We start from the raw sequence: 18,254 nt of genomic DNA, 5'->3' as shown, positions 1-18,254 counted from the left end.
TTACTGACTGGACTGCGCTTTGGAAATTTAACGTGGCAAACTCCACTGTTTTCGCATGTTGTGGTGCAATGCAAGATAAAATACTTGACGATGATGCGTGTCACTATTCCACTTCTCTCCATTAAATCCATTTGGTTGGCTGAAAATCGTTGGTCTGGCCGAAATCCACATCCTCCACATTAGGCAGAATTATGAGGCTGTGAATCACTGGTTGAGGACAAAATGGTGATGTGCTTGTGTCACAAGTGGCATTTTAAAATGGCTCACAGATAATGTTGTTGACCACCTTGAGATCAGGAGTTTTGCTCTGAAATGTGATTTTGTGTTAATGACACGATATTACTAAGCCTAATGAATGACCACACTTTGGGTTTCTGCTGGAAACAGCAGTTAGCAGAGATGGTAATCATGAGCTTTCAGGATGTCCGCATTCTTGGGAGTCTTTGTTAAAAGCATTATTATCGCCACCGTCAATTCTTGTGTGTTTGCTGTACGTGCAAATGTCGTATTTAGTGTTATTCTTAAGTGATAAGTTTTCCCGGATGTTAGGTTTGAATTTTGTGGCTTTCTCCTGAACCACACTACTCTGCTGTACAGCACGTAGCTCTGTGTTTCAGAACCCATTAAGGCCGTGAACGCATTAGGCTTAATATCAGGGTGGGACAGTTTTTCCTCTGAGATTGTGCGCGGCAGTGATTCCAGGGGATAATGATAGTGTTCGGTTACATATCCAAATAATTTATGATTTCTGTAGAGCTAGAGAAGGAATCCTGACTAGCATGTACATTCATGTTCATGATTTGTTGAGCATCCTGTCTGCTTTTTTCTTTTTTTAGTTTATACAAAATGAGTAATACAAAACCCCCGAAACATTCTGGTTTATTAAATTTATTGACACTTAATTGTTTCACCTAAGTCCAGCACCTGACCAGCAGGGAGTCATGACTGAATGGACCTGGGTTTAACAAATCAGACAGGCCTTCATTCATTCACTGTAAAATCACCACGTGAGAGCTGATTTTCATGTTTGCTTGGTTACGTAATCACTGTTCGCTCGCTCTCCTTTCTCTTTGCCAGTCTTTGCAGGCTGAGCACATTTTTTGTTCTGTTTGTACAGTAACAGAGCAACACATCACTTCCATCCTCTGCAGGGTTTCTAATAAATCTTGAGACTGATGCGGCATACAGCGTCGACTCGTGTGAAACGCGGACCTCCAGGTTCGTCCTCTGCTCCGTTGTGGGGGTGTTGTTCCCGAATACATTCTTGGACTTGGAACAGAGTGAACTTGTTTTTGTGCAGACTGCCTGAAAATTGGCCCGAATCCCATCACAGCTTTGCTTCCTGGGAGAGCATAGTAAAGATGGAATATCCCCCACGTCTGATAGTAAAAGCAGTGGCTACCATCATTACTTAACAAAATCCTAACACTAGTATAACAAAACATGACAAAGGTCCCGCAGCATTTGTTTTGCCTTCTGTCTTGCTGAATAAACCTGGCCTATTGGGATGGGTCTCAGTTTGCCTGTAAGACAGTATGCTGTTGTCCTAGAGCACCTCAGTTTCTTTTAGCACAACTCTCCAGGATACAAATGTACATCCACATTTCACCATACGGGGATTTAAAGGTCAGGAGCAGGCAGGAGGAGAGGGTTTACTGACACTCCAGGACACTGACAGGGACGACGTACTGGCTTCTCTGGGGTATTGACTTGTTGTCTTTTTTTCCTCCATTTTTTTCCCGTATCAGGTAAACTCTGTGTGGAAGTCAGATACACAAGCAGTACTTTTTGTTTTTAAAACTCTGGGGCTTAAAAGCAAAGACTTTTTTCTTTTATCCAGCAAGACAACAAGCTTTAAGCCAAACTCGGCAGAAGTGAGCGGTGGACTAATCCCTAACATCTTTGTTACAGTGTGCAGTGAGTGTGAGTTGTCCCATTTTAAAGCTCTTCAAAACTAAAGTATTTCTTTGTGACATGAATAGCAATCAGTTATGCTTTATTTTACAGGTCCATATTTTCTGGATAATCTCTGAGGAGGTTTCCTGGAAAGGAATTTTAATTTGGTTTTCATTATAAGGAAAATAAAGATTGTGTTCACGTAACCTAAAGAGTCTTTAGTTGGCAGGCGAGCTGAACATTTAAAAAATGTGAATTTATTTACAAGCAAGCAAACATTTCAGTGTATGCGGAGAATAACAGAATGAAAAAGAAGAAATATTTATTTTGATGGGTGCAGGATCCAATTAGTACCAAATTACAAAGCTCTATCTAGGAAACATCCTAAGAAGCCATTGAGAGAGAAAGTAAAGTGTTGCTCGATAATCTAAGTTAAACACTCACAAACTCAGCTAACCTGCTTCATCGGGAACTACAACTGCTATATTTCTATAATTCTTTTTTAATTTTTGTAATTTTGGCAGATAATGTTTCTGTAGGACGATTTTCTCTAAAGTAAAAAGCTGATTGAAAAAGTGGGTTTTCGTGGCCTTTTAAACCTGTTTGCTTCAAACCAATTAAGTAGCACACAGAGTAGAATGGGCTGCGGGGGATGATTGTAAAATATTAGTGTTACAGGGAAAAAAGCGTCCGAATGAGTCAGACTGGCACGCGGCATTGAATAGTCCTGGCCCGGATGAATCCACATTAATGTCTGAATGAGTGTGTTTCCTAATAATGTGACTCAGGGGGCTTGTTCCAGCACGCCCCAGCGGCAGTCGACTTTCATCTGAATTGTAGTGAGGAAATGAAGAGCTGGATTAGCAGTACACACACACACACACACACACACACACACACACACACACACACACACACACACACACACACACTCAGGGGCACGCAAGCCTGCACGTACACAGCCAGGGGTACTTGTCCCCCAGGGAGTACTTCTTTAGTTGTCAGGGGGTACGTGGAAAGATTGCGGAGTAGGTCGACTAATTTTAATTAAATCATAATTATTTTATTTTTTAAATTTTTTCAAACGCATATCCAAGTTTGTTTTTAGGAGGAAAATAAACATACAAATAGGATAACAGATATGATAGGCCGACTGCAGTGGTGCACACCTCCCATCAACCTGAGTGAGCGGTAACGTCACATGTTGTGACTGAGAGAACACGGAAACTGGTTAGACGGTGAACAGAAGTCAAAATAATAGGCTCAAAGTAATGGCTAAGCAGTTCAAAATTATATGGAAAAAAATGTAACAAAACAGAACTATGTAATTAACGGTGTTAAACAACATCAGCTGTAAAGCTACGATAACAGAGGATTTAAAACAACTCTTATTTTGAAACACTGCATCTTTGTCAGTCCCTGGAAAAAGAGACTCTCACACACACACTCACACACACACACACACACACGGAGAGGCAGAAATGAAAAGGATTATGGCGGGAGTGAACCGAAACAAAAAGCCAAATTTGAGTGACAGGCGGCGCACAGGAGTCCTCATCAGCCCACCTTGGTGCAGAAGTAAAATGGCCGCTCTTGTTCGAGCCCCTATGCAGTCACAATGGAGAATCCCTTCCCCTCCTTCTACTTGTATAGGCTACTTTTAAAGGCAAAGGCAGAGAGGATTACCTTCAAACACACACACACCGCTATTATGCCATGTACTTGAGAACACGAACACACACACAATACTGGGAGGCCACGGGCAGGTTTAACTACCAGTTAACCCTTTAAAATGAAGACCCTTTACAAGACTCAGATGGAAGTAATTATGAGGAGAACTCATGATGCAACACAACTAAATCTGTGTGTTTGTGTGGGAGAGGGAGAGGGGGAGTAAATGAGGATGTTGTGGGATGCCGAGCCATGTCCCCAGTGGGATTTGTGGTCAGCTTTTCTTCTCAGTAAATGGAAGGTTTCATTGGGGGGGGTTGTTCCTCTTTTCCTCGCTCTGCTCTCTACAGTGTTGTTTTCTTTGAATGCACTGCTCTTGAGCAAAAAACACCAATCTGTCTGCATGTGATCCATTCCATTATCAGTGAGAGGCCTTTGTCCTACAGTAGCTGGGAGTACCTCAAGGTGTAATGGCCTTTCAGTCAGAGGTAGAATAAATTATACCAATAAATGCTTACGTTGCATTCATTTGGGGCTAACTAAGGTATTTTAATTGCCTGATCTGTCACTTGTTTGTTTCAGTTAATTTAAGTAATCATTTAGTCCAATAAACAAGTTAGACTGAATGGGGGGGCTAGGAAAACTGTCCATCATAAGTTTCCAAAGCAGACATCTTCATGTCTGCCTGGATTAAATTCTTTTTTCCAACGTACAGTCCAAAACCCCAAAATATTCAAGTGAAGATTAAAAAAAAGCTTTAAATATTCCCATTTAAGAAGCTGAGACCATTTTGTGTTCATTTCTTAATAATTTTATCTTAATTTTAATTTAGATTGGTATAGAATTTTTTTGATTGAGAAGAATAATCAGAGAATATTTGCCATTTTTGCTTGATTGAAGTACTAAAACAATTTATTGATCATCAAAATTGCTTTTAAAACCAATTTTCTGTTAATTGATTACCAGTTTCAGATGTACATGTACAAACTAAATGGTACAGAGCCGCTGTATTTGTAGTGTTTGAGTGGTAATCTTAAGTAAAACGATGTGAAAATGCCAGTGTGGATGAAAAACGTCTTCACAAAGACTCCAAAGGTTTTGAATGAGCTGCTCTGGAAGTTTAGGACCTGATGTTAAGCTGTTCTCACCTCGTTTTACCTCCCCAGCCCTCTGTTTAGTTTAGCCCTAATGCTGATTAATCATCTGTATGCTGTGTGCTGTAATGATAATTAGGCTGATGGAGGTGTGTGTGTGTGTGTGTGTGTGTGTGTGTGTGTGTGTGTGTGTGTGTGTGTGTGTGTGTGTGTGTGTGTGTGTGTGTGTGCTGTGAAGGCATTCAACAGCTCTGTTTTAATCCCATTTACGCTGAGCAAATGGTCAATGAAATTAAGTGTGCTAATGTGATTAAAGGAGGTTGATGTTAAGCTTCATAGTGATTAGAGTGACAGTGATGGCAAGGCAAGTCTACTAATCATTATCAGCTAATCTGTCAACGATTTCTATCGATAATTAGGTCTATATAAAATGATTCGAAATACAGAAAAGGGCCGTCACAGTATCATAAAGCATACTAACATCAAAACACATACAAAGCAGAGCAGCTGATAAATCCAACTGCAAAACCAGAACTGAGTTTTGAGACATATTTGCTTTACAAAATGACAAAAGATTATCAAAATAGTGACCAATTAATTTTCTTCATTCTTATCTTTATGCCGGTAACCATATCGTGGTTGGAGACAAACCTGTCGGTAGTTTTGCTCACAGCTGTTGCCACCCGATAGAGGCTTTTCATTACCAAACCTCTGTTTTTGTCTGTGTGGCATCAGGACGGCAGGGAGAGACGTGGGCCTGTGTTTATTTACATTGTTTGTCAGTTTGTCTGCATGTTAAAGGCTATAAATGAAATTGAGTGGAATTTGGTTTGGGCCTACTTTGAAATTGTGGCTGTCGGTGACACTACGGAAACAAATAAATTTTAAATGAATCTCGTGTCGTCTTCTTTTAACCCCAAAATCCAAATGAGAGGACCGAGTGTTTGTGGTTGGTCTTGTAATATGCAGGTTTAGTTACGTCAGGATCTCTGGTTGTCTCGGGCCGTGTAACCACCATGCAGTTGGAACGGGTAATAACTGTTTTTCTGCTTTTGAATCATGTCTCTGAACAGTTCATCCAGGGAAAGAGACTCTCCTCTTCTGCCAACCACAAATCTGTGGTTTTGGAGTAGAAAAGGACCTCCATCCAGATGATGGCTGGTTACCTGCCTTAATGGCCAGGGGAGCAGATGAATCTGCCAAAATGTACTGTTATTTGGTGATGAATAGTGGTTTTGCAGCTTGATTATGGTGCCTGGAAATTGGATTGTTATTTCTTCCTTACTTTTTTGGCAAGGCTGGCAGCGTGACCCTATGGATAGCAGTGTTGATCGATCCACCGCCTTGGCCCAGACTGAAATATCTTAATTACCGGATGGATTGCCATGAAATTGTTTGCAGACATTCGTGGCTCCACCGAGGAAGAGTCTTGCTGATTTTAGTGTTCATCTTACTTTCCTCTAGCGCCACCGTGAGGCTGACACTTTTGGTTTTTAGTGAAATATCTTGACAACCACTGGCATGAAATGGATGACTTGGCATTGAAATTTGGTAGAGATAATCCGGTTCCCAGATAATGGCGTTTTTATTATTTTGGTGACGCCCTGACTTTGTTTCTAGTTTCCTCTGTACTTTGGTTTATGACCAGATACCTAATGACATTCCCATCAGCCTAATAAGCAAATGTTACCATGCTAACGCGTCAAACTAAGATGGTGAACACCGTGTCTTCACCCAGGTAGCTCCTCCATATCGTATGTTTCTGGACAGTGAATCCCTCTGATCCCCGGTCTTTCTCTGGTGTCCCAGCAGGTTAGGGAGACAGAGACATGGATGCCCATGAAGACGACACAGAAGGTCGCCATGTCGACGCATGGCGGCGAGCTAGAGTCATCGGGAGACTCCCCGAACGGCTCCGACTTCGGCTTCGACGAAAACAAGTACTATTTCGACACGCTGTACGATGATGAGGACGAGTACGATGAGTCCTCTGGGTCTGGAGATGGAGGTCAGTCTTCACAAAGACCTGCTTAAATTTTAAATGCACCTATTTAAAGAGATATTTTACCTTGTATGTATGGAACTATTCTTCTTAAACTGTTCTTTAAAACACTTGAGATTAAATGAAGAATCTGCTTCTTTCCACAGCAACAACAGTGTCACCTGACCAAGAGTCTGAGCCATCAGTTAAGGTGAGACATTTCCCGATTTAGAGATTTGCCTTAAACCAAATGTGTGGAATACTGGCAAAGAACCTGTCATTTGCTGGATAACCTTCACCTTCGTGGTATAGTTCAGGTTTTTTTTAGTGTTTAAATCTGTCTCCCCTGTTCATTTACAGCATTTACATAAAGGCCAGCCGTTCTTCTATACTGCACCTCTTCTATGCGGCTTTTTTTTAATTTTTATTCTAATATGAACCTGTTTGTAGACAAAATTATTGACTACAGGATGGTGTTTTCAACTTGCTATCTTCATCCGCAGCCTGATGTGAACGACAACAAGATCCCAGAGGTGGAGCGCCCGGTGCGACCAACCGTCAACGAGGTTGACATCGTGCGAGGGAGTAACGAGATCCCGCTGCTGAATAACGGGGCAGACCCCAACAAGGATTACCCGTCCAATGTCCTCATGTCCCACGCCAGCGAAGACAGCATCTTTCACAAGACGGAGGTCCTCGCAGGTCAGTCCGCATCCCGAAGAGAGCGTGTGAATGTGAAACTGATGTGCGGCCTCCCAAACATCGATTTTCAAAGGGTGGTGAACGCAAGAGAGATGAAAATTAGGCTTTAAAAAATCCGATTCATGAAAAGATTTTATTTTTTATTTTCATTTTTTTAAAGTATTAGCAGGAGTTTGCAGCTTCGGTGGAAGTGAGCGCTCTGTGAGTTGCCTCTGGTTTTGATTTAATTAGAATATTAGTTTGTAAAATATTCATGAAGACACCGGCTCTTTAGCTCAGAGTTCAGAAATAAAAAGAAGTGAACCTGCTGCTGACGCTGCTGTTTTGGCTAAAAAACATCTTGTGTTTAAAAAGACAATGTAAACATTATTCTTTAGCGAAACAACAATCCTTGTAGGATGAAGAACAACCGTAACTGACGAAAATAAGTTTTTTATAGGCCAAGGATCATTATTTATAACGATCGTTATTTCCATTTATGCTGAGAACAGGAGGGTATTGAGTTACCCAGTCGACAGTAGTTGGATTCAAACGGTTTTAAAATTAATGGATGGACATTAGATGAAAGGACTTGTTGTGAAAACTGACACGCGTTTCTCCTCCATGCAGTAGATTATTATTTCAAGACTAGAAATGTGAAAGTCAAATCTACGTGCAAAGTGTGAGTTCAAACATTAAGTTAATACACTTGCAGTTAGATTTAAGAGTAAAACTTTGCTCAGGCTTGAATTGGTCATAGCTCTGAATTCAAAATATGGCAAAAAATGTCACCTGAGCTATTTTGTGTAGATCCAAAGCAAACGCCGTCATCCTTTGCAGCAAAAGGAAAACGAGTCCGGACCGGGTTAATGACTGTCCCAGAGCGGAGGCTTAGTGGGAGGTGAAAGCCCTTACACAGGAGATCCTCTGGTTCAGGTTCTAGTGAAATAGTTTCATTCCGAACTAAACAAACAACTAAAAAAAAAAAAAGAGAGAGATTCGGTACGAGATTCAAAAGGATTTGGATTTGATGAAATGTTATCCAAACCCCATCCACAGTGGCAACCTCCTGACGGTCTGCATGGCCGACAGCATATGACTCACAGAATTCATTCTCTTCTTCTTCCTGCATTTTAAAAAGTCTAACATCTCTTTTATCCCTGATCTGTCACCTCCAGCTCTGATCGCGGGCGGCGCCGTCGGCCTGATGTTCGCCGTCCTCCTCATCCTCCTCCTCATCTACCGCATGAAGAAGAAGGACGAGGGCAGCTACGATTTGGGGAAGAAGCCCATCTACAAGAAGGCCCCCACCACTGAGATCTACGCATAGATCCCGACCTCTTCTGCCCCTCCCCGACCTCACACACACACGAACACACACCTCACTCCCTTAACACCGTTAAAAACCCCGTCAGGGCCAGCCCCTGGTCTCACAGTGCCTCTTCTTCATCCTCATCATCATACCTCCTCCTCTTCCTCACTTTTATTCTGACTGTACAGCGGAGTGACGCTCAATAACGAACCAGGAGAGAGAAGCCCTGAAGACAAAATCGATTGACTGACTCCTCCTACCCGATGTATACTAATATTATTGGTGCTCTCTTAACCAATCAGAGGCTTTGTTGGTCCGCTTTGTTCCTCTTTTGGTTTTGTCAAACAAGGAAAAGGAGCAAGAGGAGCGGACTGTTTCAGCTGCGGGAACGCCGTGATCATTTTTGTCTTGTGTTTTTATTATTTGTCCCCATGTCAAGAGAGAAAAAACAACAGAACTTTGAAACTGAGGACTTGGAGAACTTCAACTCCTCTTTCTCACCTCTTCCCTCCTTTTCTTCTCGTCCTCCACCTTCCAGTTAAAAACACTAACACTGTGCAATGATTTTTGCCTCGGTATGGTACACATTAACAGTCCAGTTATTTATTTCCCCTTCTCTTCCTCTCACTGTTTCTTGGACTGAAGCTTCTCACATGACTGAAGCAAATGATTTTTAAGTGAACATTTATATTTGATTCTGTTTTTTGTTTTTGTTTTTTTTAGCGAACTCCTTGTAATGCAGAGAGATTTAAGACATTTAAGTTTTTGTTTTTTTTCTATTAAAGAAAAGTACACGTTATTCAAACAGATTTTGATTCAGAAAGTTATACATCACTATAATGCTGTGGTTTTATGCTGTCATCCGTTAGAATTGATGTTAATAATGACAATATTTGCTCAGTTTTATCCTTAGCGCACTCCTAAAATTATACAGAGAAGAGAGAGAGAGCCAAACAAGGGTCAGGTATTTGCAAATGGTTGTTTCTGCCTTTTTATATCTGTGCTGAACGAGCACTGAAAGATGATTCAGTTCATGTTCTGTAAACTTTCAGATGCAGCAGAGTTCATTAAAATGACCTTCAAAAGACTTTTTCTTTAAACCTCCTGGCATGTTTTGTATCTCCTCGAGGGGAAAGTCCCACCCGCCTGGCACGTAGCACCAGAATAAGTAAGCTAAACTAATCCGGCAAAAGAGTCTGCAAATACTGTATGACCCTGGTCGCATAGTCAAACACACACACACACACACAGACACTCTCGCATAGCAGAGTGATGTCCTTTGCTGCCAGTTGGGCGAGTGCTTCAAAAGGAAGATGTTTTACCACTATAATAATTACCGCTGTGCCTCTGGGGTTTGTTTTCTGTTATTAAGGTGAAGTCAAACCAGCAAACTCCTACAGGGTGACACACCTACATTCCCCACACACACACACACACACACACACACACACACACACAGCTCAGTCGGTTGTGACAGGAGCAACAATTCGGCAACATGTTGACTGTAGCTGCTCACCCTCTTTCACTGTAAGGTTCAAGCTTAAAGGAACGGCTTTGGGAAATAAGCTTATTCACTGCTTTTGCTGAGTCAGATGTTCAGATTGACACCACTCTCATGTCTGTGCAGGGAGATTGAAGCCACAGTCAGCAGATGGTTAGTTTAGCTTAGCTTAGCTTAGCATAAGGCCTGGGAACAGGTGGAAACTGCTAGCCTGGCTCTGTCCAAAGGGAACAAAATCCACCTACCGGCTCCTCTAATGGCGCTTTTGCATGTTAACGACTTGCGAGCGTTCGCACCGTCAGTAAACTGAAGACGGTTGAATGATTAGCGACTTGGTCATGTGAGAGTCAAAATATGGCACATTGACCGTTTAACACTATATCCAATAAAACTGGCTTTAATCACCTTAAGTGACAGTTTGGCTGATGTGAGTTGCTTACGTTTGTTTGGTTTCAGGGATTTCCGCATTATGAAGCATCAAGTCTTGTATATATCAGAACTTTCCTGGTCATAATTATGACTTGGAAACTCAAGTGAAGTGTGGAAAAAACGGAGAATCGTCATTTTCACACGTACGTTTTTGTGCGGATTTTAAACACAGGGTTGGTGCCAGGACAGAGCCAAGCTAGCGGTCCCCCCCTGTTTCCAGTCTTTGTGCTAAGCTAGGCTAACTGTAGCCTTATACTTAGCGGACAGACGTGAGCGTGGTATCGATCTTCTCCTCTCTCTGCCAGAAAGCAAATAACCGTTGAACTATTCCTTTAACTCAGCCTCTTTCTATCCGTGAAGCTTCTCCCTTCATGCCAGACCACTGCGCTCCACACTTGCTTATTCATTCTCCTGCAACATTTTTATTCGTGGATCCAGTCAATGTTTCTGGTCATTTGTCCAGTGAAAAGAAATGTTAAGCTCTGTGATCGGAGAAACTGGTAGTTTGTGTTACTTTCTGTTTTATCTGGGGGTTTTTTTTTAAGTCATGGGGTTGATGCTTTCGCAATAAGCTACACCGACAGTTTGTTGTTAGTTTTATATTTTATTTTCATTATGGGGTCTATGAGCAATCGCTAAAGCCATTTTGAACAGGTTTGATGCTCACATTTCTTAGCTAAAGCCGGCAGCACTCAGACTAGTCTACCAAGGATTTGTATATAGTCATTAGAAAGAAAAAACAAAAAAACTAAAAAAAAACTAAAAGGAAAAAAAAAAAAGCTAACTTGGTACTTAGCCACATCCTGGCAACACAAAATATCTACCAAATATTTAAATGCCAAATTGTTTTTTCCTGTTTTATTTTTGTTTTCCCCGAGCAGTAACGTTGCTGTGATTTACTGTAAATGTAAATGAGTTTTGATACTATCAATGCTAATACTAACTCACTTCCTCTCGTGGTTCACCGGTGTGTTTATTTTTTTTCTCCAGTAGTCTCCAACTTGTTCCCTTTTTTTTTTTTTTTTTTTTTTTTTTGTATTAATTTAACTGTCAAATTATTTTATTGCCTTCTTTCAGGTTGGGGTGTTTCCCCCTTTTTAAGCTGTTGTACATGTGATTTAAAAGTTTTATATACACTAGTTTGAGATTTTCAGAGGCAAATAGTTTTGAAACTTTTTATTTTGTAAGAGTTTCTATTATCTTTAGACTTTTATGTTTTTGCTTTTGTATTTATGTTTTATTTTCTTTCTTTTTTTGGTTTGTTTGTGTGTAGAAGGATTGCTTATGTGGTCGGTTTTCATCTCGTTGTTCAGGGGATGTTGTACCGATGAGCCGTGTCAGTACCAGACCTGGGCTGATTACTAGTCGGATTTTGTCGATTTTTCTCGTTTGTAGCCAAAACGGAAGGCGATAAATTTGCGCAACCCAGTTAGAGAAACGTCTTGATACTCGTTCGAGGCCTTTACCTCCCAAAAAAATAGAAACATTTAATCAAGAAAATACTGATACACGTTTCCTTCCAGTGTGTCAGAAAGTGTCAGCTGACTTTCCTCTCAGACAGTAGTAAATCTGATTAGATTTGGATACAATCTGCCAACTTTCCAGTTTCAGCGTTTCAGTTGGTAATCAGCCCAGGTCTGGTCAATGAGCATGGGAGAGATACGTTTGTTCTGCTGCTTAATGTCTCAAACATCACATGTGAATCACCAATGGAGTGGAGAAGCCAATGAATCATTGGTTTCTGCATGCAGGTTGTGATTTATTGGAAATAAAGCTATTTTATATGCACATTAACATTTTCAAACGCTGTCTTTTGTCCCATTTCGTTGTTTATTTTTACACACATTAGACCCTACGATCCGCCCTGTTAACAAGAGCAAGATGGTTCAAGACAGAAAGCAACAGCAGGGGTTAAAATTATAATCGCAATTGCAATAGAATATCTGCTCTGGAATCACACGCAAGCCTGTCTTGTGTTGTTAGTGTTGGTGTGTTAGCATGGAGTTGGATCCCAGTCTATATCTTCCCCTTGATAATGTTAATGCTAATGTTGGTGACCAACGTCATCTCCTGGCGACTGTGGGCGTCTGTGCCGAATTATGGACCAATCCATCCAGTAACTGTTGTGACATTTCCGTCTGGACCAAAGCGGTGGACGACAGACCGACACTGCCTTCCACGGAGCTGCTGGTGCGGCTAAAAAAATGGGCTGGATTTTATGAAAATCCTCCAAATCAGACCATTGTTAGAAGTAATAGATACTATTTTATCCCTTTCAAAATGCTGTTGAGCATTATCGACATCTAACCGCAGCATTCTGGTGCGTGAGCCGCAGTGTATGAAGCCACATCGTGACTTTTTTCAGCCCTTCGACGACAGTCCCGGTGTTGGGTTTCCCCCATCGCCCCCCTTTTTGTCTGCTGTTTGCGGTCATGGACACAAAGGACGCACAGGAGACGCACTGCATCAGAAGCTGGATGTGATGAAAGAAGAAACAGCAAAGAAACTGTAACTTGCGATGAATGTTTGAGGAAAGGGACGGATCTAGAGTCGGGTTACATATGATGTGACGCTCCAGTCTCTTGAGAACGATATTGAATCCCCCGTTTGCTTCAGGGTCGCTGCTCTGAAACCAACTCTGACCTCTGACCTTGCTGCGCAGGAGGAGGATTTGTCCGACAAAGGAAGAAAACCGTATAAGATCACAACAACAAAGAAATCTCCCTTCTGAAGAAATACCTATTCTGAAAACTGAGTCTCACGGCTGCAGGCCAGATAAGGCTGACTGACTGAGACGAGAAGAAATGAAAGCATGGCCTACGGTCTCCACATGCCCAACAGACAGGAACGGATGGGGTTGATTTGTTTATCAAATTTTAAACCAGACTTTGCTGGATCTCCTTGGACGTTGTTATTGGTACTGTGGACTGTGTGTAAGGACACCGAGAGCCCCTGAAAACCGGAGTCAAAATTCCTTGTATGCCCAAACATACTTGGCCAGGAGAGCTGATTCTGAAAATAACACTGAGATTTTCTTGCGTGGGAATTCACATCAAATGACGGAGGCCCGAGACCACTGACTGCAGAGTCGCCTGCGGGCCCAGCGGCTGTATGAAGCCCTTTGCCATCCAGGATTTTAACACAGCATGAATTACCAGGTTTCGGCGGGAGGTGCGGGGGTCATTTGCCTTAACAGCGGTAGGTACACAGGATATTATATTTTGAAAGAAATAGACCCTAGAGGAAGCGTACATGGTGCTACGGTGCATCCTACAGTCGGACTGGAACTTGTCCAGGATGCCGAATCTGTCCATGAAGCAGACGAAGAGCTGAGCGGAAACAACATTTTCAAGAATCTTGAATCAAAATGAGAGTTTTGAGGTTGGCTGGCAGGAAGCCGACGGATCCAGTGTAAACCTTAGAGATGTGAATAAATATGGTGAGTGAACGAAAACAGGGTCCTGATTTCTGGATTTCTCTGTGTGTGTGTGTGTGTGTGTGTGTGTGTGTGTGTGTGTGTGTGTGTGTGTGTGTGTGTGGGTGTGTGTGTGTGTGTGGGTGTGGGTGTGGGTGTGTGTGTGGGTGTGGGTGTGTGTGTGTGTATGCACGCGCATGTGTGTGTTGTTGACATTCATCCAGAGCCAACAGACAAGCTGTTGCCTGTCGGCCTCTGTGCTACAGGGAAAAACAAACTCATGGGTGACGCCAAAACACTGACGAGTACAGCACAGCTGGGAGCTGTGCGCGCGCGCGCACACACACACACACACACACACACACACACACACACATTCCCGCACAAACACATATTCATACATCATCTTTTACTCTGAATTTACACACACACACACACAGTCATACTTTCTTTCGTTATTATGCGCACACCCACACCCACACACACATGCACACACACACACACACGCACAAAGCAAACACAAGTTGAATCGTACACATCTGAAGGGCAGAGAGAGAGAGAACTTTGCAGTGGACCTGTTGTTTGTTCTGGCCCTGCGGAGCCAAAAACAAGCACAGACGAAGGTTAAAGTGTGAGTTTGAAAGTCTCCCAGCCCTTTTCTAAAGTTTGCTCACCTATTTTTCGATTCTCTTTCATCCAGCTCCACCTACATATGTTTGGCTGCTGTTGGATGCCGAGCAGGTAAAGTGTACGTGCCCCGCTTCAGGTCTCCTCAGCAGCAGCTGCTAAGAGAGGTGCTGTTTGTATATTCACGTGTATGTCCCCACAATGCGGGGACTCACCTCCCATCTGAGGACAAAAAGTTGGTCCCCACAAAGTTGACCAGGTTATTTTAAGGGCTAAAACGGTTTGGTTTAAACTGGAATTAGGTCAATATGGCGGTTGTAACCCTCCAGGGAATGAAGGTGAATATATTCCTCACAAATTACGACAAGACTCAGAGTCTACGGTCGTGCTAGCAGTTCTGTGAGGCCGTACTTGGTCACAGTGGTGCTTTGAGCTAAATGCTAACATCAACGTGCTCACAGTGGCAATGGCAACATGCTGATGTTTAACAGGTATAATGTTTACCATGTTCTCCATCTTAGTTTAGTGTTTTAGCAGCTAACGTTTGCTAATTAGCACTAAACACAAAGTACAGTCGAGGCTGATGGGAATATTTCTAGATGTGCAGCTATTCATTGCATTGTAACTATATTTCTGGTCTGTTTTTGCTAATCTATTTTCATTTTATGTATTTTATTTCATTTCATCTATTTATCTAAATTGTCATTTTATTCTATCTTAATCGATATTATTCAGGTTTTTATTGTTCATGTTGTTTGTCTGCTTTTCTTTGCCAGTGTTAAACAACTGCCTCCATGTCTGAGATGTGCTATATATATTTTTTGCGATTGACGTGTACTATTTGATTATGAAGCAAAGAATTGGTCAAACTGACCGACATTGTGACTCTCCCCTGTGTGTGTTTGTTCTGTATTTTGACCTTAACAGCTCTTAACACATACAGTCAACACACACTCGTTTCTTATCTCGGTTTGTTTTGACAATCTTTGACTTACAGAATGCAAATGTTCACACATACTCACCCACACACACACACACACACACACACACACCTTCACACACTTCACACTGACACTGTGTGTCATTAGGAACATTTAAGGGAATTTCCAGGACGTGTTGCACCAGGCCGAATTTTTCTACCTTGAGCTCTTCCCATCAGTTCTCTTTTATCCATGGAGCATCTCAATCAGAGGAACCAATGATTGCAAAAGAACGTTTCAACATCTGTCCCTTTATCTGTCTCAATCTCTGCTGCTCTTTGCTTTTATAAAGAAAAGAACACAATCTGCCATGATCATGCATTTTGCCACGGGTCCTGGATTCAAACAGAGACAAGACAGTAAGTAATTATAAAAACAAGCTGCATCAAATGAAATCAAATTATTGAATGTTTTACGGAGGAAATCTGCAGGATCCTATTTTTATTTGGACTTGTTTTCCTTCCAGCAGTTACAGTTAGGGTGGGGTTAGCCCTAACCCCACCCTAACCCCTAAAGGCCCAGTGAAACCAGCTTTTAAAAGTGTGAAAATTTATGGCAAGATCAATTAATTTTAATGGGACCGCCACGATCAGAGGATTCACGCACGAAACTTTAGCACACAAATTTGTGCCGTTGACTAATAACAATGTGTCTTGACAGAGCTAAACGGAGAGCCACGGAATTAGAAACAGGAGAAGCTATTCTCCAGAACTCCTGAATCAACTCCTTTTCCTGTTTGCCAGCTATCTAGCCCAGAGAGCTATCCAGTGGTTCACCATCCAGCCCCTGTGAGGCGTCACTTTGAAAATACATGTGTATAAACACAATTCGTGAAGATGCATGGATGAATTTCGTTGTGCAACTTTCTAGTGCGACCCGGCCCCTTAACTCTAACGCTTGGATGAATCCAACTGCGGTGGTTGGTAGGATTCATTCCTAGGGCTGGGTGCCAATAGCTGGCTCCATGTTGGATCCGGGTCCCGGTCGGCAAAATACCTGGGTTCATTAAGCTCAGACGCTACTGAACCTTTTATCTCGGCTGGGTATTATTAATTAGCGAAGACAAAAATAGACAACACGCAGGTAATGTTAGCAGCTTCTCATTTCTAGCCGGCGCTGAGCGTTGCCTTCTCTGGTTAAAATGAGCGACGTCAAGCGGCGGCGGTTTGTATCAGCTGTAGCTAATTAATGTGCCCAGTGGAACTTTAGTCTGTTGGTTAATGTGCTCTCTCCAAGCCGCTGACTGGATTCTGCCAAAGACTGCTTGTGTGTCAAAAGACACAGGACTCTGTAGCAGGTCTCTACGACCACCAGTGAAGCTTGTTTTTGTAGTTCGACAGAGTGGAGAAACGATAAGCTGATCGCAGCTCGTTAAATACAGGAGAGTCCCGCTTCAACTCTTTAACTAGGTCACATCAGTATTTGGAGCTCATTAGGCTCAGAGTTCTGGATCAGGGGCTCCAGTATTTGGATCAAGTAGTCTGTGAAAAATCAGCTGTGGAAGTCATTTTTTTCCAGTTGTTATTTCTCTTTGTCACAACAAACAGTTCATTTTTAGCTGTTAGCAAAGTAGCAACATACACACTGTGTGTCTGAAGTGTGTTTGTGTGATTGGAGGCTGCTCGACTGAACTCAAAACTCAAACCGCATTCACTGTATGTTCGTGAAGTGGAGTCGTACAGCTTCGAAGGAAGACGAAGCAAAACTTTCACTCGTGTTGAAATGTTTTCCTCACCTCGAATCGCGGGGCTTGCAGCACATCCAAGTCTTTTCATCGCCTCCTCCAAAATTTGCATCACATTCAGTCCAAACACACTTTCAGCACCTCTTTTCTCTGGGGTTTTTCCCTCTCTCTTCCTCTTTCGCTGACTTTTTTGGAAGAACTGGAAGCTCGTTTGGTGATCAGACGAGTTCAGTCATGTTGGATGTTCGGAGTCAAAACCGTTTGACCTCAGCGTCGTCGACGTCATCTTAACGTACCCAGCGTGTATCAATTTGACTGTTTCCTTCTGATGATTTGCATCCGGAAAAAACCTTCTTCCTTCTACTCATTTGTATATCAGAGGGACGCACAGGAAGTGACTGTCAGTGGAATTCAGGGTCAATCTAATTTAATGTTCACTCCTGACCACGTTTGAATTCAGGGTCACATTATTTTCCGCAACGGACATATTCTAGTCCTTACAGGTTGAAATTCACTCAGATAATCTCAATGTGAAGCAAACTAATTTACTTCGAGGCCAGTCTACAGGGTATAGCATATATTTTAAGAAGAAGAAATCTTGTTCATGATGTTTTTAGTGCTTAGTTTGATGTAATCGTTTTCAAAATGTCCGTGCAGAGCCCTTTACAAAGCAGATCGCACAGACTCGGAGGAAGTTGGGGGCCTTAAATCTGTCAACACCCTCACAAAGGTCGGAGGTCAGGTGACGAGGGATTACAGGAAATGAGGTGCTCGGTGTGTGTGTGTGTTTGTGCGTGCATGTGCGTCTGTCTAAGACTTTGTGGGCTTGGACAGATAAGTGTTTATGTTTATATACAGGACTCGATCAGTGCCCAGTAACATCAACAAATACGCCGAAGCCCTTAGCGCTGCATTTATCTTCATTTTCTACATCTAGACCAGTCACTGATATAGAGATGAACATCCATTATATTGAATATCCA

General features: G+C 42.2%; 1 protein-coding gene across 2 annotated transcripts in view; it reads left to right on the top strand.

The window, feature by feature from the left end:
• Window positions 1-9,735, top strand: part of sdc4 (syndecan 4) — a 21,385-nt gene extending 11,650 nt beyond the window's left edge. The window contains exons 2-5 of one of the 2 annotated variants that reach the window (XM_040159087.1): window positions 6,474-6,669; window positions 6,810-6,853; window positions 7,146-7,344; window positions 8,502-9,735. In XM_040159087.1, the coding sequence (XP_040015021.1) occupies window positions 6,474-6,669; window positions 6,810-6,853; window positions 7,146-7,344; window positions 8,502-8,653 (591 nt within the window). In that variant the 3' untranslated portion in view covers window positions 8,654-9,735. Of the gene's footprint in view, window positions 1-6,470; window positions 6,670-6,809; window positions 6,854-7,145; window positions 7,345-8,501 lie in introns of both variants that reach the window. The other variant, XM_040159086.1, reaches the window with a different exon arrangement.
• The last annotated feature ends 8,519 nt before the right edge of the window (window positions 9,736-18,254 follow it).

The sequence above is a fragment of the Xiphias gladius genome, chromosome 21 (genome assembly GCF_016859285.1).
Source record: "Xiphias gladius isolate SHS-SW01 ecotype Sanya breed wild chromosome 21, ASM1685928v1, whole genome shotgun sequence".
Classification (NCBI taxonomy): Eukaryota; Metazoa; Chordata; class Actinopteri; order Istiophoriformes; family Xiphiidae; genus Xiphias; species Xiphias gladius.
The sequence above is the reverse complement of the archived record's forward strand: the minus strand, read 5'-3'. Positions and strand labels throughout refer to the sequence as shown.